The sequence below is a fragment of the Capra hircus genome, chromosome 3 (genome assembly GCF_001704415.2).
Source record: "Capra hircus breed San Clemente chromosome 3, ASM170441v1, whole genome shotgun sequence".
Lineage (NCBI taxonomy): Eukaryota > Metazoa > Chordata > Mammalia > Artiodactyla > Bovidae > Capra > Capra hircus.
The window spans coordinates 21,190,536-21,212,817 of NC_030810.1; the positions used below are offsets into that span (position 1 = coordinate 21,190,536).

Consider the following 22,282-nt stretch of genomic DNA (forward strand, 5'->3'; position numbering starts at 1 on the left):
GGTCACGGCACCATGTTGAGGTGCTGGCCGCCTATCCCTATTCTCTGTCTCTTCTGTAGACTGTGAGCCCCTTGAGGGCAGGTTCAGGGACTGAGCACCACCAAATGGCTAGAGGGCACCCTGCGTGGGCTTCGGGACACAAGGACATTGCTCAGGGAGGTCTCAGAGCTGCACAACCATCTCGGATTGATCGCGGGCACCATGGGAGCTCTGTCTTTAACTGGAGGATTTCCTGGTGGGGATAGAAGCCTGGGAAGACCAAGGTCATCTGACTGAGCTTCAGCTGAGAGAAGGCCCCGCCAGGAACCTGGAGTGAGACCTCGGCAGGGCAGGTGTGAACTCAAAGGTGTGGAGAAAGGAAGGTTGACCACAGGACACCGAGGGGCCCCTGAGCCATGTCCCTGGCCCTCATTTGGGGAGGCCCCTGGGGGTGGGCGTCTCCAGCCACAGCTGCAGCTGCCAGCATCCCCCGTGCCTCTCGCCGGGATGAGGTCTGATTACTCTTCTAATTAGGCATCAAATGACAGCCCTGTCTCTGTCACACGTCATTGATCTCCCACTGACTAGTTTTAGAGACAGCCATCAAGATAATTGTCCATGAATATGTGTTCCTGAGACATCAAGCTTTGGGAATCTGAGCACCTCATACAACGCCCTGGGCCCCCATTAAGGGTTTTCATAACTGGCTGGGCGAGGCCTGTCCCGCTCGTCTCCCGTTGTCAGGCTGAGGGTGATGTGTGCACGCCATCAGCAAGACAGAGCTCTGGTTCCACGTCTCTGAGGTGGGAACCTTGCACTGTGGGCCTCGCCTTGCTCATCTGGTGAATGGGGACGAGGATGGCAGGGGGATCGGGGGAGCCTGTGCATTGCGATTTTCTGATTCCAGAACACTCTGATCTACAAAAACTGGAGACAAGTTCTAAATTAGAGATTTTCTTTGACAATGTAAATCCCTCCGGGCAGAGGGGCAGAGCAGAGACTGTGGAGGAGAGACACACAGAGCCATCCTTAGCGACAAGATCACGGAACCTCCCAGCTCCTCTCCAGAACAGGTGGGGCCGCTGAGACACGGGGAGGTGGACGGACAGCCCGAGTCCACGATGGATTCTGGCATCCAGCTTCCCCGCTCAGTTGGGAAGGGGGCGAGCACATTTCTAAACTGTCTTCTCTGAGGTGGGATGAATTGAAAACCCCACCATCAGAGGGAGACATTGTGTTCAGAAGAATCAGGCCAAGTCCTGGATGGTTCCCTCGTGACAGGAGCGTCACTAAAGGCCACTGGAAATTTGTGACCTCTCTTATTTACTCACAATGTTCTCAAGGCAAGAATGCTGAAATGGTTTGCCATTCCCTTCTCCAGGACTGATTACAGATGGAGAGATGGGAGACTTGCTAACTTTTTCCTGCAGCAATTTTGGCCGTACCAGCTCTGAAAAAGCAAATGTGTGCTTGCAAGTTGTGATGCACTTGCTATCACAGGTAAATGAGATGGAAGCCCAAGGCTCTAGAGCCTGACCACCCCACATTTCCTCACCCCCAAGCTCAGAACCACCCCCGCCTCCTGAAGCCTGGATCCTCCAGGCCCCTGGATCCAGAGTGCTGCTGGGCCTTGGGTTACCACTGAATTCTGTCAGAAAATCTCCTTTTCTCATGAGGGGGCTAGGGTTGGAGGGGGCCTGTCTGTGCTCTTTCCTTCCCAGAAGCATGAAGTCCAAGAGTGGCATGGGGCGGGGAGGAAGGGTGGGTGAAAAGACGTCAGTTTGGTTGAGTTCTGTTTATTTTCCTTGAGGGCTAAGGAACCTGGAAAGGAGTGTGATTAATTCACTGATCCCCTGGGGGATGGGCAGCTTTCCCGGACTGTTCAGAAGCTGAAGTCGGGGAAGCGGCTTCCAAGGCAACTGCTACCATGGCAACAAGTGCCAGCCGTTGGGGGGGGGGGGACCTTGCTTCTCACTTCTCCCCTCAGACCTCAGCAGCTGGAGCAGCTGGCATGGGACCAAGGCACTGCTGATCACTGAGCTGGATCTGGCGAGGGGCAGTCAGCCAGGAGGGAGGAGGGCCCCTCAGAGCCTAGGCAGGTGGACCCTCAGAGGGAGAAAGACTCCAGCATTGTCCCTGATCCCCCATGGAGCTCAGACAGGAGTGCTCAGTGTCCTTGAGAATCAGGACGGGCTGGGGGTGAGGACTGCCAGCCTGAGTCTGGGGCATTCCCACCTTCTCCTAAGGGCAGCCAGCACGTGAGCATAGAGCTGGAACACTGACTGCCACAGTGCCAGCTTCCAGAGCCTCACTTAGCATGTCTGCCTTGCCCCAGCACAGCCAGGCACAGGGCCTGGTCCCCAGAAAGGACAGACTTCCCAAGGTCACCAGTGAAGTGACAAAGGAAGGACTAGAACCCAGGGCCCCTGGCCCCCAACCTGGCTCTTCCCCTGGCATAACAGCTGCCTTTCGGGGACAGGGACCCTGGCTCAGAGGGACAGAGCAGAGTGTCAGCAGGAGAATCCCACAAAGGGCCAGAGGTCAGCCCCATGTGGAAAGCCCAGACCCATCTCCACCCACACAAGAAGCTTTTCTCATCTTCATCACTGGGGTCCAGTTGAGTAATTCTGGCCCAGGAGACAGTAATAACTACAGCTATCACAGCTAACAGGCTTCCCTGGTGGCTCAGAGGTAAAGAATCTGCCTGCCAATGCAGGAGGCGTGGGTTCAATCCCTGCATTGGGAAAATCCCCTGAAGGGAAATGGCAACCCACTCCAGTATTCCTGCCTGGGAAATCCATGGAGAGAGGAGCCTGGTGGGCTACAGTCCATGAGGTTACAAAAGAGCTGAACACAACTTAGCGACTAAACAACAGCAATCACAGCTAATATTTACTGAGCATGTACTATGTGTGCCTGGAATTGCTCTAAATACATTTATTAATTTGTAACTTCACAACAGCACCATGAGATAAGCATTAGCTTCCTCAGTTTCTGGTTTAAGAAACTGAGACCCTTGGAGAATTAAGTAACTTGCCCAAGGCCAGTAAGTGAAACAGCAGGGATCTGAACTCAGGTAGCACAGCTCTGGGCATCAGGTCTGTGGGGAAAATTCCACTTCTACCTTCCTAGCTCCACAGCTGTGGGCAAGCTGGTTTTCTTTTTTTTCCTTGCTCTGCTTGGTTTTTCATGCTGAGCGCCATGAAATAGCAGTAAGTGCATGATAATGCCAGCAAGACTGAAGCAGGCACAGTGGTTGGGAGAGCAGAGCCATGGGCAAGAGAGACCTTTCCAGGTGCACCCAGTGGGTAGGAAGGGGGAATACTTGGTCCAGGAAGCTCCCATAAGTGACACCCTGCTGGGCCAACCTGGAGGATTGACCAGAGTGGGGTTGGAGTCTAGAGACAAGACTCACACCCTGGTTCCCAGTCCCCAGGAACAGGGAGACAGGGTAAAAAGGCTCAGAGTCTGTAGGCCTGTTTATCCAGCCAATCCCACATTGGGTAGATGAAGGGATGCGAGGATGGCACAGGTTCCTGCAAAGAAATGACCATCATCGGAAAGCACGTCCTCGTCACCACAGAGGGTTCACAGTGCAGAACAGCTGGCAGCCTGGTCCATGACTCGCCCCACAGCTAAGAGCCGGGCATCCCATCTCGGCTTTCCGCTCTCCCAGGGAGAAGAGCTAGCAGCAGAGCCCAGTCGACTGCCCTGACACTCGGACCTCCCTCTGCCACCTCCTTGGGAATTTTTTTTTGAAAATTTGTACCTTTAAATGTTAAAAAAAATTTTTTAAAATTATTTCTTTGGCTGGGTCAGTTTTTCGTTGCATCATGCAGGCCTCTTGTGGCACATGGACTCGCTGGCTGTGGCCCACGGTCAGGAGCACCTGGGCTCCATAGTTGGGGCAGGTAGGCTTGGCTGCTCTTCAGCATGTGGGATCCTAGTTCCCTGACTAGGGATCAAATTCACATCCCCTGCATTGCAAGGCAGATTCTCAACCACTGGACCGCCAGACAAGTTCCTCCTTGGGAATTTCTAAAGGCCCTTCCCAAACAGCCCTCTGAGTCTGGTTCTGAGGATTACTAGGGCAACGGGCATGGAAGCCCTCTGCTCGACAAACATGTGGATGGAGATGCTTTTTCTTTGTTGCCAACTCTGGGAGGACAAACAGTCCTGGGCACACACTGGAGCCTCGAGGAAGGCTCAGTGCTGCTTTAGACAGAGGGGACTCTGCTCTGCTTGGGTGGGTGGGCTGGGCTGGGGACAGGGTGCACCCGTCGAAGAGCTCTTTGAGGTTAGCCTGTGTGAAGGCTGCTGACACAGCCTCTTCCACCTGATGGGAGATCCTAAAAGGCAGAGGCTGCTTCCTACTTCTCCCTGGGTCCTGGCACAGAGTAAGAGATTGACAGATGGTAGGTGAATTTCATTTCCTCACCTGAAAAAGAGGAGCAATGATCTCTCCTTCACCTTGTGTCATGGATTCAATGAAGTGCTGTATTTAGATGTCTTGACAAGAGGCACCCCACCCCCTCGGCTAGACTCAGCCCCTCTCCGGAAGGCCTGTCTCCTCTCCTCTTCAGGACTGCAGGGGAAGAAAAGGACCACCAGGAAGACACCAGAATTGAAAACAGTTTTATTAAAATAAGTGCAATGTGTCCTTGCACCGTATAAACATCTGACATATGCAAGTCGATTTTCTCGGGTGACTAAGCGGCTCAGCTATCTGATGCTGGATATGCCCCTGTGCTCACCAGCAGCGGACACCACATGGCTCCAACCCGGGGGACCGGGCAGCCTCCAGACTCGCACCACATCAGGCACAGCGCTCCTTCACTGCCCCAGACCTGCACTGCCTTCTGCAACAGGCCCGAGGGAGGAAGCAGCAGACACACTGGTCTCTAAGTCACTCATTATCTGAACAGCTTAAAACCAGTTAAGAGTAACAGAAATAGCTGATTAACATCTTCCAGATGCATGGACATTCAGGAGAGAAGTGTGAGCCCTAAGAGCTCTGGAAAGTCCATGGGCTCATAGGGGGAGTTAAAAGTCTCATCTCTGCTGGAAGAGTGTGGTTAAAAACAAACAAACAAAAAATGCATCTTTAAAAACAAAATAATACTGACTTTAGCAGCAATCCCAAACAAGGAAGAGGATGATAAATGAGGGACACATCTCGGTCACGGCAAAGAAAGATTATGTGCTTCTCTGCGCCATCGACTGGAAGGCTGATCTGGCTTCCTGAATTGAGGGGATGGCTTCGCTTAGCCACGGGGGAGGACGTCTGGAGGACACAGGAAGGTGGAAGGACCGCCAGAGGGGGTGACAGTGTGGCGAGAGGGAAGAGCCTCTGTCAATGGGCGCTTCTCAAGGCTGGCTCCCTGAAGGCCGCAGCCCCAGCCCTACAGCTGCCTGGCGGTGAGAGTGGGCTGGATCCTCCATCCAGGGGCACGTGAGCAGGTGGGCAGGAGCCCAGTAAAGAGACGTCCCTGCCGCAGGCCATTATGCAAAGTGACAAGTGATTGCTTTCCTTTTCAAAGACGACCCTCCCCCCCACCTTTGGAAAAAGCTTTTTCCTTGAGGACTCTGGGGACAGGAGGATGAGAGCCTTCGTGAAGGAAAAGGCCTGGATGGAGCTGCACAGCAGGCCTCTCACAGGTTTCCAGGGTGGCAGGGCCTGGACAGGCCTGGGATCCAGAGTGGGTCAGGGCGCTGGCATTGTGGGTGTTGGGCTGGGCGGCGCGTCTCCGCTGCGACCTGCCTGGGCCAGCGCCCTCCGTCGGGCCAGGCGAGACTTGGAGGGAGGGGAGAGCTTCACAGAGCAGAGGCCCTCAGAAAGCGCCTCAGACTCCTGGGCCAGCTTGTTCTGCTCGTTCTCCTCGTGCTGAGACAGCTGGCGGTTAAGGGCGATGGCCTCGGCTGCGAAGAGCGTCAGGTCCATTGTGCTGCTATTCCTGCAGGGATGGGGAAGGGTTGCACGGAAGAGAGGGAGGCAGGGTTCAGTGGGGTCACCCGCCCCAGTTGCTGCAGTTCTGTGCTCCCACTGGACTTTTCCGAATCGGCACAGGTTACTCTCCCCAAAGAGATTCTTGCATAGATTTAGAGTCTGACTCACTGGGGCTAGAAAGGCTTTGAGCCTCAAGGACAGTCTCTGGACTGAAGAGTTGGGACTAATGCTCCCTTCTATCCAGAGTCCCCTCTTCTGAGCTCTCAGGGCTCTGCACACAGCTCCACCAGAGGAAGGGCCATGGCACATGAAACTTACCCACATACATCCCTCTCCATCAGGATAGGGGACTCCAAGAGCAGGGGCTGTGCCTTTACGTCTGAGTCCCAGAATCCAGCTCTGGATTTGCTTAATCAGTATTCTAAGGTGGACCTGAGGTTTGGAGCCTCAAAGATTCTGGATGCAGCTCTACAGTCAGGGAGGAACCCAAGTTGGACTCAGATATTTGTGACTATAAACTGTAAGACTTCCCTGTTTATTCCGGGAAACTGCCCAGGAGGTTGGCTCCCAGAGTCTTTAGCCTTGGCTCTTGAGGAGTAGGGAGTGCTCACTGGGAACACGATCTGGTGTTAAAAGGCACCCGAGTCAAACAGATCTGGTTCAAAGTCTCACTCCCCAGGCTACTGGGTGTATGTGTGTGTGCTCAGTCATGTCTGACTCTTTGCAGCCCTATGGACTGCACCCTTAAGTTAACTTCTATTCCTCAGTTTTCTCATCTATAAAATGGAGCAATAGGAACATTCCTCTTTTAAATTTATTGTAAAGCTTATGGGATACAACACATGTAAAGCCCTTAGTACAAAACCTGGTGGGTGGTATTTCTTATACAGTGGCTGTTATTATTGTCTGTCTAGTAGTGCATATGACTCTTGGTCCCTCTGCCTTACAGGGCTCCGGATTTCCGCTACTTTTAACAACCCCCTGCAGTAGAAGGAAACCTTGGTGTGCTTTGGGCTGTAAATAGTGATTTCCAGTTACGATTCACGAGGATCCAGAAAATAGGTTTTCCTTCTCCAAACAGCCTAGCGAGGGATCTTAAAGATGCTGGGGCAGGGGAAACCAGGTGGAAGAAGAGAGGAGAGGGAGCAGATTTACTGTAGAGGGAGACGGGAAAAGAAGCGGGAAGAGGGAGGCCAGACATCTGAGCTTAGAGATGGGCTCCACGTCCCCGACCTTGGCCCCAGCATGGCTGAGAGCTTGAAGGGAAAGTTAAAGCCAAATGAGGAAGGGAGTTGAGTGTGACAGGAGCATTTACCTCTGGAGGACTTGCGGCGTGGGGAGTCCCCTTTCTGGAGCTTGCTAGAATGGGAAGGACAAATGTGTGGGTAAGCGCTGCTCCCTCTTTCAAGAGCGGCCCCTACCCAAGCCAGCAGAGGGGACTTGCCCAGGCATGCCAGCAGTCAGACCTTCCAAGGAGACAGCAAGCAAGGTACAGCACCCAACCCAGCTGCCTCTGCATGGAGAGCCCTCTCTCTCCCTGGTGAAGTCCTAATCACCCTCTGAGACCCCAGCTCCAGGGTCATGTCCCTGTGAGACATTCCCCTTGTCCTGCTGACCCCCAACACTTGTCCCAAACAGAGGTGGGTCCTTGCCCTGTGGTGGCCTGAGCACTTCAGATAAGCATTTGCCATCCTATCCTCATGTCCCCTTGGTTCCCTCTCCCCATCAGAACATGAAGACAGGACCCTGGTCTTGCTCCTCCCACTACTGCCAGAGCCTGTCACGTGGCAGATGCTCAGTATAGACAGCAGGTCTTGGGTGGCTGGGAATTAGCCACTTGGAAACCCATGGCTTGGATCCCCACTTGTAACTGGAGCTGGCAACCAGCCCCAGTGTCAAGGGCCTGGCAGACCAACGAGACAGTAAGACCACAGGAGGTCTGGCAGACCCCTTGGAGGGGCAGGGTCTGCTATCATGATTAACTGAGGAGGATGCTAACAATGTTTTCGAGTGAAAACTTGGACCCTTCCTTGGGGAAAACAGCAGCATGTGCCTTTCAGGAAAGCTGCAGCCAGACCCCAGCACCAGGAGGAGAAGTTATGAGCCCCCAGGGCAGCCACACAGCAAGCAGGGTGGCTAGGCCCTGTTTCTGCACACTCTCAGGTAGTGGCATTTCTGTGTAAGAGGCGGTGCTCCCTGGGCTGTGTGCCTCTGCCAAGGATGGGAGGCATGAGGCGAATCTCCCAGAGGCTTCTGTCTCTTCCAGAGACACATGGGGCTTAGTGTGTGGCCAAGGTTAGATCCAAGTCAGTGATATCTGTAACGGGTCAGCATGGGGTGAGGTCAGAGGTCAGCTCAGTTCGCTATGCACAGGGGATGAAGCTGCCATCCGACTCCCCTCAGCTGAGGTCAGCCACCGGGATGTAAGAGCTTCCTCTTGGTTTTGCTGCAGGCCTGAAGAGGCAGATGCCCTCTCCCTGGGTAACTCACCCCCTGCACCCATGGGTGCTGCAGAACTTGGGCAGCGCTCAGTCTCTGCTTCGCATCTCGGACCAGGAGCTTGGAGATGAGGTCTTTGGCCCCACTGGAGATGTGAGCCCAGTCCTTGTCAGGAAACTCATACTTGCCTTTCTGGATGCTCTCAAACAGCTTGTTCTAGGTAAAGAAGATTCCTCCTGAGGCCACACCAGCCAGGGGATGGGCAGGGTGTACCTGTCATGGTCTGATCACATGGATCCAATCGCCCTCAGCTGCAGGTGCAGCTGGTGGCCTGTGTATTTCCCAGACCAGGGCTCCTTCCCCAACCCCTCCCCTCCCCTGAATTGTCAAACTGCACAGAACACCCTGGGTGGGTGGGAAGGCTATACTACGTGGACGGCCAGGTGGGAGGCCAGTGAGGAATGAGCAGCTAGAGAATAACACCCAATTCCTTAGCCCTCCATCCAGGTGCCTGGGCTCATCTCCCCCATCAGCATCCTTATCCATCCTCCTCCTCCCTCAACATACGCAGCTGTTGCAGACCTCCTGTCTTCAATCGACTTGTCCCTTCTACTTGAGTTTTCTGCCTCTCCTCCCCTGGGACCAGACTCTGCCTCCAAGATTCACTCAGCTCAGGAGTGATCTTCTCTGACAACCTCCCCTGAACTGCTTCCTCAATGGCTGAGGGCCTGCTTATCTCCATCTCAGGCTCATCCATCTCCATCTCCATCTCTCATCTCTGGTGGCTGCCCTTGGCCAGAGAGGGACAGGGCACAATTCACCCCTCTCCAGATCAGGCACAAGCACTGAGCCCTGTCCTGCTTGGCCTCCCACAACCACCTGACCGCACGGTGGGCCCTGGGCTCACCTGGCACACTGTGCAGACCTCTCCTCGGTCCCAGCCACAGTCGGCCCCACAGTGACCCACAAAGGGCGGGTAGCCACTCAGCATGATGTAGAGGACCACGCCCAGGCTCCACAGGTCACAGCGCTTGTCATAAAAAGTGGCCTCGTCCGTGAAGACCTCCACCACCTCGGGGGCCATGTATTCTGCAGAGCCGCACTGTGGGGGCCAGACAAGGGGAAGGGGGAATGCCAGAGAAGAGATGGGCTCAATTCAGGGAGAGGACTATGGTGGGACTTGAGTGAGAGGATGGAGTTGCAGAGGAAGAAGCTGTCAGGAAAGTCAGCCAGAGAGCATGCTAGGTGCCACCAAGACACTTAGAAAAGCTGGGTCACTGGACATTTGACACCTGAGTCCTAGCATTATCCATGACCCACAGCCCAGTTGGTTCAGGTCACCCCTCTGATCTTCTTAGGTCCTTCTGCAGTACGCAGAGACCCTTGGTCAAGAAGCTCCAGGCATCTCTCCCTGCACTGGGTCTCTGCACACAGTCACAGAGTGAGCAGGTACTTCCATGTTCCAGGAGCACAGCTCTCGGAGGACAGCCAATTCCATAAAGCAAGGATTTCTTAAAGTGAAGTCCTGCCAAACCTCCCTGCTAGCTTTGAGCATTCTGTAAGAATTTGGAATTAAGACACCATCAAAGCTAGGAGAGCTCTTAGAACAAAGCCAATCTCCTTAGGTCTCCCATTTATGGAGGTGAAACCAAGGACTAGAATGGGATGGGGGTTTGTTCAAGCACATCAGTAGCAAACTAGGACAAGAAACCAGGATTCCTTCCTCCCATCCTGGCACAGAAAGCTGCTGATAAAAACGAAATAAATTCCTTTTACTCCCCTCTTCATTATAGCAGGCTCACTGGGAGACAACCCTCCTCCCAACTCCCAACATACAAAACTAATTTGGTGGGAAGATGGCGAGTGCAGAAAGGACATTTTCTTTGTTATTGGCAATTAGAGTTAATGACTTTGAAAACAGGGTACCTCAGTGTGGTAGAAGCTAATACAGAAACATCTCTAATAATGTTGCTTAGGATGAGACACGGGCATATTTAATCGCAAGTCTTAAAAAAACATTATTAGGAAAACTTACTTATGAAGCATGCAGATCTCAAAAGAATTATATAATTAGAGTATAGCCAGTATGTACAAGAGATGTCTGAGGAAGAAATGGCTTCCAGCAGCCCATCTCGGGAGGAAATGGGAAGTGAGAGATGCAACAGGATAACTTGGCCAGGCTAACATGCAGAGAGCCTGGACCTCTCAGTTCTCATCACACCACAGAGACATTCCCCATCCTCACCACAAAGTGGACGTGCCCCAACTCTGCGGGGAGAGTGGGAGCTGTCCACATGCCCATGAGCAAAAGGGTGGGCCTGGGAGTAGTGCCTGTCACCTGGGACAGGGGTCAGGATTCAGCCAGGTTTCCTCATTAGCAGTGGACCCACCCCAACCTAAAAGCTCCAATGTTAGTTTCATCGAGTAGGGGAGGGGTGGGGGGCTGGGGGTGGTTATCGAGACAAGAAGTCAGGCTAAGCAACTCAGGTAGCAGTAGATACCCTTGGTTTCCCTTCCCCAGCCCTCAGTCTGTCTCCAGAGCTTTGGGGGCAGGAGCTCAGAAGGAGAGGGCACAGTGCCCGGCCATACATACTGGAGTAGTCAGCTCTGGTGTGGTTATGGGGGTGCAGGAGTTGTTCAGTTTCACCCCACTGCCCAAGTCAAAGTCACAGATCTTCACCGGGGACACCTGAAAAGGAGAGCAGGAGGCACAGTTACAGAGAGGAGCAACCGAAGGGCATGAGGAGACAGTGCGTGTGGGCACATGGTCACACGGCCACCACACCGGAGCCCAGCTTTAGCTGGTGTTCATTTTCCCCTCCTTGAGTGAACTAGAAATCACCTGAGCATCTGTCCTAAGGTGTCCTCTTCCCCGTGCTCTTTCCCTATTTCCTGACTAGGGGAAAATGAGTGTACCACCTGGGGTCACTGTTGTGAACTTGCTAGAAGACAAGGAGCAAACCTATGGACTTCCTGCCAACAGTGCAGGCTGCAACTCAGAAGTTAAGAGAACTTAGTATATATCCCCTAAGTATGAATGACCCCTTGTAGCTCATTCACTGCAGGGCAAAGGAGTTTTGCACAAAACCCTTGACCCCTTCAGGTGCCTTGGGGTGACTGACCAGGTTTTACTTGCTTGGGGCTTTGTCGATTTAAGCACTGAAAAGTTTTATGTTCCAGGAAATCCCTCAGGCTGGGAGGGCTGGTCATTCTGGGCAGCAGCAATGTAGCAGCCCAGCTTCCCCAGACTGGACACTGCACCTGAGACCACAAACAGCGCAGATCATCTCTGGAGCCACGTGGGAGGCTGCTGCGCACACACGTGGTGTGGGAACGGTCTGCGAGCTGGAAGCAGCACAGCAAGTGAGTCAAAGTCCTCACTCACTGTTTGCCTGCTGCGCCTTCCTCCCTCCCTTCCGAGCTCTCCCTTAGAGTACCTTTCCTCTTTTCCTTTTCACTTAGCTTCTCTTGTGGTTAAAATACTGGGTTGGCCACGAAGTTCATTTGGGTTAAATGAACTTCGTGGCCAACCCAATATATATAAATTTTATATATATAAATTTTAACTATTTTTAAGTTTACAATTCAGTAGTCTTGCCTGGAGAATCCCAGGGGCAGGGGAGCCTGGTGGGCTGCCATCTATGGGGTCGCACAGAGTCGGACATGACTGACGTGACTTAGCAGCAGCAGCAGCAGCATTAATTATACTCATACTGTTGTGCAGCCATTACCAGTGTCTTTCCAAAACCGTCACATCACTTCAAACTGAAACTCTGTACCCATTAAGCAATAACTTATTCCCCCTCTCTCCAGCTCTAGTAACATCTAACCTACTTTCTATCTCTATGAATTTGCCTATTCCAGATATTCCATTAAATGGAATCACACAAAATTTGTCCAGATGGTTCATCCAAGTGGTAGCATGTGTCAGAACATCATTCCGTTTTATGGGTGAACAATATTCCAGTTGTGTGGATATACCACATTTTGTTCACCCATTCATCTGTTGATGGGCACTTGGATGGTTTCCAGCTCTGGCTACTGTGATTAGTGCTGCTATGAACACTGGTGTTCAAGTCTCTGTTTTCAACCCTTTTAGGTATATACACAGGTGTGAAATTGCTGAGTGTTACAGTAATGCTATGCTTAGCTTTTTGAGGAACTGCCAAACTTTTTCACAGTGGTTGCACCATTTTACACCCTCACCAGCAATGGGCAAGAGTTCCAGTTTCCCTACATCCTCATCAATATCAGGCAAGGCTTTATGGGGGTCCTTGCTGCAGCAAGGGGGAGCGAAAACAAACAAATTCCCTGGTTTACTCACCCCCAAGGGCATGGTGAGCTTGTTCCTTAATGGGGTGAAAGTAGGGGTGTGTCCAGGAGTCAGGTAGGAGAGGTGGCGTAACTGGTTTTGTTTACCTCTCAGATATCATCTCATCAACACTTTTTATTTTCTGTTTTCTGTATTATAACCATCCTAGTAGATGGGAGGTAGTATCTCACTGTGGTTTTGATTTGCATTTCCCTGATGACTAAGGGTTAGAAGAAGCACAAGCTGGAATCAAGATGCCGGAAGAAATACCAATAACCTCAGATATGCAGATGACACCACCCTTATGGCAGAAAGTGAAGAGGAACTAAAAAGCCTCTTGATCAAAGTGAAACTGGAGAGTGAAAAAGTTGGCTTAAAGCTCAACATTCAGAAAACAAAGATCATGGCATCTGGTCCCATCCCTTCATGGGAAATAGATGGGGAAACAGTGGAAACAGTGTCAGTCTTTATGTTTTTGGGCTCCAAAATCACTGCAGATGGTGACTGCAGCCATGAAATTAAAAGACGCTTACTCCTTGGAAGGAAAGTAATGACCAACCTAGATAGCATATTGAAAAGCAGAGACATTACTTTGCCAACAAAGGTCCGTCTAGTCAAGGCTATGGTTTTTCCAGTGGTCGTGTATGGATGTCAGAGTTGGACTGTGAAGAAAGCTGAGCGCCGAAGAATTGATACTTTTGAACTGTGGTGTTGGAGAAAACTCTTGAGAGTCCCTTGGAGTGCAAGGAGATCCAACCAGTCCATCCTAAAGGAGATCAGTCCTGGGTGTTCATTGGAAGGACTGATGCTGAAGCTGAAACTCCAATACTTTGGCCACCTCATGCGAAGAGTTGACTCACTGGAAAAGACCCTGATGCTGGGAGGGATTGGGGGCAGGAGGAGAAGGGGACGACAGAGGATGAGATGGCTGGATGGCATCACAGACTCAATGGACATGAGTTTGAGTGAACTCCTGGAGTTGGTGATGGACAGGGAGGCCTGGCGTGCTGCAATTCATGGGGTTGCAAAGAGTCGGACACAACTGAGTGACTGAACTGAACTGATGACTAAGGATGTTGAACATCTTTTCTTACTGGCCATTTGTATACCTTCTTTGGAGAAATGTCTTTTCAAGTTCTTTGCTCATTTTTTAATTACATTGTCTTTTTGATGTTGAGTTTTAGAAGTTCTTTACATATTTTGGATATTAAATCCTTATCAGATATGTGATTTGCAAAATTTTCTCCCATTTGTGGGCTGCTTTTTCACTTTCTTGATGATGTCATTTGACACTTAGTCTCTTTTAATTTTCATTTTTCAACCATAAAAAGGGGCAACAAACCTGTGTCATGAAGATCAAATGAAACAAAAGACACAAAAGTACACTGTAAATCAGAGGTGCTATGACAGAGTGGTTCAGAGCAACAGTGGAGTCCGGGATCAGACTACCTTAGTTTTAATCTCTGAAAGCGTTAGTTGCTTAGTCATGTCTGATTCTTTGTGACCCCATGGACTATAGCCCACTAGGCTTCTCTGTTCATTGAATTTTTCAGGCAAGAATACTGGGGTGGGTTGCCATTCCCTTCTCCAAGTTTTAATTTCTGCTACTTATCAACTGAGTGACTTTGGGCAATTTCTTACTCTATCTAAACTTCAGTTTCCTCATCCTCATAAAATGAAAATAATAGTATCTACCTCATGAGATTTTATAAAAACTAGATGAAATAAGTGTAAGTGCCTGGCACAATGTAAGTGCTCAAAAAATGTTAAATGTAATTATTAATATTAACCGTAATGATAATCATGATAAATTATAGTTTTATGCCAGAGCTATGGACAGGAAGCCACAAGCTCTTATTTGAGTGAATATATTTCTATCTCCCACAAAAGCGTTGCAGTAGCAGGCTGATTCACATGTTCCCTGACAGTCATTCCTTATTTATGAGCTCTCTCTGAATCCATATCAAGACACGTGTATCAGACATATGTACATGTATGCACACAGAGCTAGGAATGTGGGCCATCAAAATAACCCGTGCTCAAACTCTCCTAACAAAGAATCTGTCAAATTCACACATGCTTATGGAAATGCAAACACTCCCATTTACTAGCAGCTTAAGATAAAGATTAAAATAGGGTGCATTTGGGGACTTCCTTGGTGGTCCAATGGTTAAGAATCTGCCTGCAAATGAACATGGGTTCAATCCCTGGTCCAGAAACTAAGATCCCATATGCAGTGGGGCAACTAAGCCCATGCACAGCAAACTACCAAGCCCGTGAGCCACAACGAAGACCCAGCAAAGCCAAAACAGGTAAATACATCCAATAGCTTAAAAAAATAGGTTGCATTTGTTCAACACCAAGTATAAATGTCTTCTTCTTAATGGGTACCTTTGGAAATAAAAATGGAAGCAGAAACCCTTTTTAAGAACTTGCTTCCTAACTACAGCCTGTAGTGGTAGACGATAGCAGGCATACATTCTGTAACAACATCATTCACAAGCAGAGATTTGCTTGATGTAAGATCGAATTGTTTGACTCACATCTACTGCTCTAAATGTAGGTGCAGTGGACTAGAAAACAATCACTGTGTGCAGGTCTCATATATTTTACAAATTCTTAGGTTTAGGACAATCTGCTCATAAAGAACACAGAAGGGCCCAGGACTAGCCCTGCCTGGGACGCAGAAACACTACACATTAGGATAAGACTAACAGCCAGTTCAACTGAGGCTGAGAGAGCTGCTGATGATATACACTGAAAGTAAGGATGGCTTCCCTGCGTCTGTGTCAACTGTGACACCCCAAATCAGGCCCCAGGTACCTTTTCTGGAGATTCACAAAGTATATTTTCTGGCTTCAGATCACGATGAGCAATGCCTGAAATGACAAAGAACAAAGAAATGGTTAACATACACACAATTATCAAACATTCCACACACAATTAACTTTCCCAAATGCTGTTGTTTGCAGATTAATTCCCAATTATGGTACATTAAAAAATCAACGAGCTACAGGAGGCAGAAGTAACCAGAGACACAAACAGAAAGCCCAGTTGATTCTGCAAGTTCTTCTGAAGCAGAAGCTTTAGAAGTCTAGCAGGGATAAGAAGGGCTAAATGAATCCCAGCCAGCCCACCTCTTAGCACTGCACTGCCAACTCAGAGTAAGCAGCCTAATACGAACCAGAGCAAAGAGCCCTCCAAACAGCCCTGCTTGGAACAGCAGTGAAGAAATAACTAGTGTCTTGTTTAAGAGCATCTCAGGGGGCTGGAACTACTTTACCTCATTTCTTCTTGTGTGGCCAACTTAAAAAAAAAAAAAGATTCCTTCAGTAGGACTCCCTGAATATTCAGAGGATTGAGAGTTAGTTAACAAATCTCCCAAAGGTTGTCTGACTCCCTTCTTACTTACTCTGCATGTATAAGGCAGTCCTATCAGAAGGTCACCAAGGACTGCTTTGGCCCAAGGGTGCTGTTCTTAAGAACCTCCCCTGTATTTTGGGCTCCCCTGGTGGTTCAGTGGAAAGAATCCGCCTGCCAATGCAGCAGATGTGGGTTCAATCCCTGGATTGGGAAGATTCCCCCTGGAGAAGGAAACAACAACCCACTCCAGTATTCCTGCCTGAATAAGACCGTGGACCGAGCCTGGCGGGCTAGTCCATGGGGTCAAAAAGGAGTAGGACGTGACTTAGGGACTAAACAACAACAATCCCTGCATTTGGTTAGACCTCCTTGAAGGAGACTGCAGGTAGCAGCTTACACGAGGCATTAAAAGCTGCTGACTTGGCCAACAAGGCATCTGGGGGTAAACCATATTCTAACCAAAGACACTGACAAAGACTCATGGCCATGGTGTTCTAGTGGTGGACTCAGAAACCTCCCATTTTCCTCCTGCAGAGTGTATGGTGCAGAGATAGAAGAGCTGTAAAATAGAGTAAAAGTCCAACAGCTACTGCTTGGAAGTACTGAGAAGCAGCAGAGGATTCATGGAATAATGGAGAACAGCAGACTCTGCTTCACTATACCTCCCTTGCTGATCAACTTCACCAGCAGCCCTCTGGCTCATCGGCAGGAGGCAGAGGCCCAGCCCACCGGACGCTCTTCACTAGGGAGGAAGAACCTGAGCTCCAGCAGGCTAAGTAACTTCGTCAGTCACCTAATTGAATGAGAACCCAGAGCAACTCAGTCCAGGCTGCACAAATTGAGCCAGGCTGCAACTTGCTGCACTAAAAGTGAAAGATATTTTCCATTACAGCAAGTGCTCCCACAGAAGGATCACAAGCCACACATGGAGCCTTACTCTTCAAATAGATGCCTGTGGCCCCGTCATCCCCTGGTTTGAGAACCAAGAGTCAGGCCATAATAATGGGCCTGCCTCGGTGAGCACACCGGCCATCGAGCTGCTTCAGTTCATTTCCCAGAGGTTGAGCTGCACTGTGTCCAGTACTTAAAAGTATGGAACTTGTTTCAGGCTGACCCATTCTAGCCCAATTCATCTTTCAGGTGTGAAGTTATTTAGAAAACAGCCAAGTTCAGCTGCAAATCGTTTTTCATCCCCTCCAACTTCTAGTCACATGGGCAGTTGGCCATCTAGATGTTAACCAGCTCACTTCAGAACTCCTAAGACACTACCAGCCTCTGGTCCCTGTAGTGCATTCTGGTGAAAATAAATAAATAAATAAGAAACAAAACCACCTTTACCCCCCTCCAAGGTATGGATCTTGTAAAAAGTGTGACCCAGTTTTTGCAATCTACCGAGGCTGCTTGGAGAGCAGTTGTAAATCTCTGTCAGGCAGGTGTTACGTACATGCATCCCAGCTTTCAGAAACACAACTACTGCTATTCATCATGCTGTGCAAAGTACAGATGCCCCCTTCTAGGAATTTTCATCCCATGTGCAAGTCAGGCCCGTAGTGTGGGCATGGAGCACTTTCCTCAGGCCCCGGAGGAAGTGAGGTGGATCGGTGAGCCTCCCCTCCTGCACACGCCTCACCAGCTGCACTGTATCACTGGCACAAAGCAGGACGCAGGAGCATCATGCCTGCAAGTGGACCTAAGCACTCCCGGCCAATGTCACAGAAGTGAAAGGAGCAGAACTAAGCCTCAAAGTATGCGCTCCACCCCTAGCCCAGAAGGCAGGACACTTTTCTTTAAGGGAATTAGTATAAGGAGGAAAAATGCTGCCTGCCTGGTGGGGTGGAGGGTAGAGGAAATATTTTTGAAGAACTACTATGTGCCAGGCACTGTGCTCCACTGTTACATGTGTACAACACACACACAACAGACATACAATTATCTAAGTGAATCGATATATAAAAGACCTAGGACAGTGCCTGGCACATAACAAGTGCTACGTAAGTGTCAGCTACTGTTGATGATATCATTCTGATCTTTCTTAAGTCTCACCACAGCTCTAGGAGGGAGCCACTGTTACTGGGAGAGCACATAGCTGGTAAAAAAAAAAAGGTGAAGCCAGAATTCATTTTTGCCATGGTATTGCTGTTAGGCAAGTTTTCAAATGTATGTGATAGTAAACATATTTCCAGAAATGTGAAAACATATAATGTGCTAAAATATTTAATTGACTACAAAAGTTCTAGATAAGGAACCATACACTGAAATATAATTCAAACAACAGTAGCCTGCTATTTACCATCACAATCAATGTTCAACAGATACCTCCAACTTACCATGTTAATAGAAAAATGCATTTCCCATTTATTGTGAACAAGATATAAAACTACACATATACTACCATGCCAATTTTGAAAAAAGAGATACGGGTGATGTATTTTAAAACACTAGACTGAAAAATACCCAAATATTCATCCTAGAATCTAGGTTGTCTTATGCATGATTTTTGTATTCTTCATTAGTAAAGGAAAAGGTCATTCACATACACACACTCAGACATCCCTTGTTCAACATGAAATCTATTTTTTCCCCTTCTTGCTCTTTCTCCTGTATCCCTAGCCTGCTTAATAGCTCCACAACCACCTGCCATCCCCAACAGAAGTGTAGGCGCCACCCTGGCCTGCCCCCCTCACCGTCGTGGGTGTGCCTGCTAGCTGCACCAGCTCCCAGCCTTCTACCTGGGCTGTCCCTCTCCCTTGGCCCTCAGAGGCAACCAGCCCAACCCACCAAGGCCAAGGCCTGGCTCACCCTTGGTGTGCAGGAAGTCAAGGGCGGCGGCGACATCCCGCACCACTCGGCTGGCTTCTCGCTCATTGAAGTGCTTCTGCTTCTGGATGTGGGCCAGGATGGAGCCTGAAGAGCAGAGGGGGCAGAGAGGACTGTCTTTTCAGGCTCTAGTAAGAGTAGTACCTTCTCAGAGGCCAAGTTTTCAAAAGTTTCAAGTGGGGACACAGGCTTACTCATCACTGAATGTCCAGCACCAGTGTGGTATCTGGCACAGACCAGGTGCCAGCACAAAACTGGACTGGACGGAACTGGACAGCTATCTTCTGCACCTGTTTATGATGAGTGCAGAAGGGCAGATGTGGGGCAGATCTGGCTTCTGAAATCGAAAAGAACTAAAAGTGACTCCACCTGGGGCTGGGGGCCTCTCTAGAGGAACTTTTCCTCCCTTGCATCTGAGCTCAGGTCCAAACAAGAGCACAGTCCTTCAGGTGGAAATGCCACACCTCTACTGGTTGTGTAAAGTCTAGAAAAAGGGAAAAAACTGCTTTCTCTCCTGAAATTTCCCATTTATTATTATTATTGTTGTTGCTGTTATTTTGTTGGCAATGGCTAATATTTATTGAGTAGTTGCTCTGTACCAAGCACTATGTGATATTTTAAAAATAGATTATCTTATCCTCACTGCAACTGGACATAATATACAAAACAGAGTAATCCTCACTAACCTGAAGCCAAGAAAGGTTAAGCAACTTGTTCCAGACCATGTATCAGTAAATGGTGGCGTCATCAGGACTCGAGCCCAGTAAGTCTGGCCCCGGAGCCTGTGCAGACCTCTCCTCAGCAGGGCTTGTGGTTTGACTACTTCGGGGATAGAATCCCTGAGCCAACCAATCATTCTTTTTTACCCACTGAGTCTGGCCTCAGTAGAGCTGTGCTCTGAGTGATATGGCTACAGATGAACCTGGCTGCATCAAGCATCTCAGAACAGGTAATTCACAGTGCTAGTGTCGCTGGGTGAAGCAGGGCACACACAGGCATGAGCATATGGCTTGGTTCCATGTGGTCTGTGCTCACCACTGGAAGCCAGAATTTCTGGCCTGAAGGTGCTGTCTCTGTGTCCTACAAATGGCACGTGTTTACTTATTATCTCTGGTTTTTGATGTGCGAAGAGGATGAAAGATCTTTCACTTGCCAGAGTAAACAATCAAAGGATCCCAATACACTGTGGAATATTCTGAGAAAACTGGCTCTAGGTTAAGTCTTGGGATTGCTCAAGTCTTGTTTCCAAATTTGTTAAAAGGGAAGGTGAAGAGTACATGTCTATAATAGCCCCCAGTACACCCAATTGTTTTAATAATATTAACAGCCGACATTTGTTAAACCTTTAGTGCCCACTGGGCACTGAGCTAAGCATTTCACATGAATTATCGCATTTAATCTTGACAGCGTTCCAAGGAGGTAGGAGCTGTCATTTCCCCTATTTACAGATTACAGAGAGTACCATTTAGAAAGTTTAGATGACTTGCTCAAGGTCACATAGCTAGTAAGAGATGGAGCTCCCTTAACCACCTAGCCCCTCCCCGTGTAGACCTCCACTCCGCTCCAGACATCCTCCTTAACCTTCACCTTGCAAATGTGACCTAGGGATGGGCGAGTGATAGGGAGGGAAGGGGCTTCTCTATGTCAGAAAAGCAACTTAAATATATATTCCAGCGATCATGTGTGTGGGTAAAGGCAGTAGCAGTGGTGGTCGAGAATGGCATCTTTCCATCTGCAGGACGGCACTTCTCAGGCCTCCTTTCTATTCCAGTCTGTGTCCTAAACAATGTGTCCCTCATCTCCTCTGGTGAGCCTTTTTGGACTTTGCAGTGTATGTAAAATCTTCTGCCCCATAATTAATTCCATTAAATAGTGAAATGTCAAAACAATGGATTGATAAATTGATGATGAAATATATCTATATATGAGCCCTATTATAATGAGAAGGCATTTATAGAATGTACATACCAATGACATTCTAAGTCCTGCAAAATGCTAATTATCATCCTTCCCTCCGGCCTCCCTTCTCCCAAACCAAGGGCAGTTTTAAGTCCTTCATCCTTTTTATTAGCTTGACTCATTTTAGAAGTCTCTGGGATTCATGATGGATGATCACTACCCTGGGTCTTAATCAGAAGTCCGAACACACGCTCAACAGTAAGTACCTCCTTGCAGTTTCTCAAAGACCAAGTAAAACCTTGTGTCGTCTTCAAAGAACTCAATCAGCTCCAAAATGTGCCTTAAATAGGGAAAAATAGGAGGAAAAAAAAAGGGAAAATGGTGTTATAGATTGAAGCTCACTTTTAAATAGACAAAAAAAAAAACAGATGCTCTGTAACCGGCAGAAATCAACTTGAAATCAGAATGCTTATTAAAGACCCAGGTTTAAGAAGCAGCCAACGGTGTTAGCAAGATTCAGGTCACCTTATCTTTCCATAATGTTTAGTCTCTGGTGTTTTCACCAAGTCTGTGCTGTCAAACCCCAACCCTAAAACCCACTAGGTAGAGTTATAAAAAAAGTCCCGGTCACATTAAACTGAATAAAATCTGCAGCCGACTGGAAGCAATTGCGGCTAATAACACTGAATAGTAGGTATGTGTCCTGGAGGCAAGCAGCAAATAATTACTTGCCCTCCCTCTTGCCCATAAATCACGGGGCAGTATTTACATTGCCTGGAGAAAATGGAAACATCTGTCAAATAGACTTGGGGCCTAACGTGGGCACCGCTAGACCCTAACTGCTAAGCGCTACTTAATGAAACGGCCGCGCTCCCCGCCACCGTAGCACTTGTGGCCTTCCCCGGTGAGCACTCTCTGTCTGCCTGAGCATTACTGTGCTCTGCCAACAAGGTCGTCTTGTAACTCAGTAGGGAAGCCACCAGCCTGGATATCAGAGGTGTTGGGGGCTTTTTTTCTTTTAAAGAATGAAATAAACCAAGTAGAGTCTGTAATGCTGAACTCAAAAGCTGCAGGGCTGAAAATAAAAATCTGTCTCTCATAAAAAAATGCTGACCACTTTGGGACAGACATCGGGCTTTTACTAGCAAAAAGGCGTCCGAATAAGATGGCCAAAATGGCCTAATTTGAAAGAAGATTGTAGAGGCAGTGCCTGGAGTTAAATCAACAGCAGCCCCCTTCTTCCAAGCTTAATGACAAAGCCATCAATACCGGCCACTGGCTCCCTGCTGACCCTGCCATGACAGGAGAGAGCGGGAAGCGGAGTCTTAGAGGTGACCCTGATTTAAAGCCACAGTGGGAGAGCCACTCATTCGGAGCTGGTGGTGAGCAGAATAAGACGGGGCTAGAGAACACCTTGGCCCAGTTATCAAGCCAAGAGTGTTAAACAAGGTTTCAGGACCCTTAGTAGTAGCTGAAAGTCAAAGTTGCTCAGTCATGTCCAACTCTGTAACCCCATGGACTGTATA

General features: G+C 49.1%; 1 protein-coding gene across 4 annotated transcripts in view; it reads right to left on the reverse strand.

The window, feature by feature from the left end:
• The window catches only part of MKNK1 (MAP kinase interacting serine/threonine kinase 1), a 45,349-nt gene continuing 27,667 nt past the window's right edge, over nt 4,601-22,282 (reverse strand). For 2 of the 4 annotated variants that reach the window (XM_013962884.2, XM_018043777.1), the window contains 8 exons: nt 21,023-21,096; nt 18,840-18,944; nt 15,501-15,556; nt 10,959-11,054; nt 9,273-9,467; nt 8,417-8,581; nt 7,242-7,285; nt 4,601-5,933 (listed from right to left, as the gene is read on the reverse strand). In XM_013962884.2, coding sequence (XP_013818338.2) covers nt 5,684-5,933; nt 7,242-7,285; nt 8,417-8,581; nt 9,273-9,467; nt 10,959-11,054; nt 15,501-15,556; nt 18,840-18,944; nt 21,023-21,096 — 985 coding nt within the window. In that variant the 3' untranslated portion in view covers nt 4,601-5,683. The remainder of the gene's footprint in view (nt 5,934-7,241; nt 7,286-8,416; nt 8,582-9,272; nt 9,468-10,958; nt 11,055-15,500; nt 15,557-18,839; nt 18,945-21,022; nt 21,097-22,282) is intronic. The other 2 variants (XM_018043789.1, XM_018043783.1) reach the window with 1 other exon arrangement.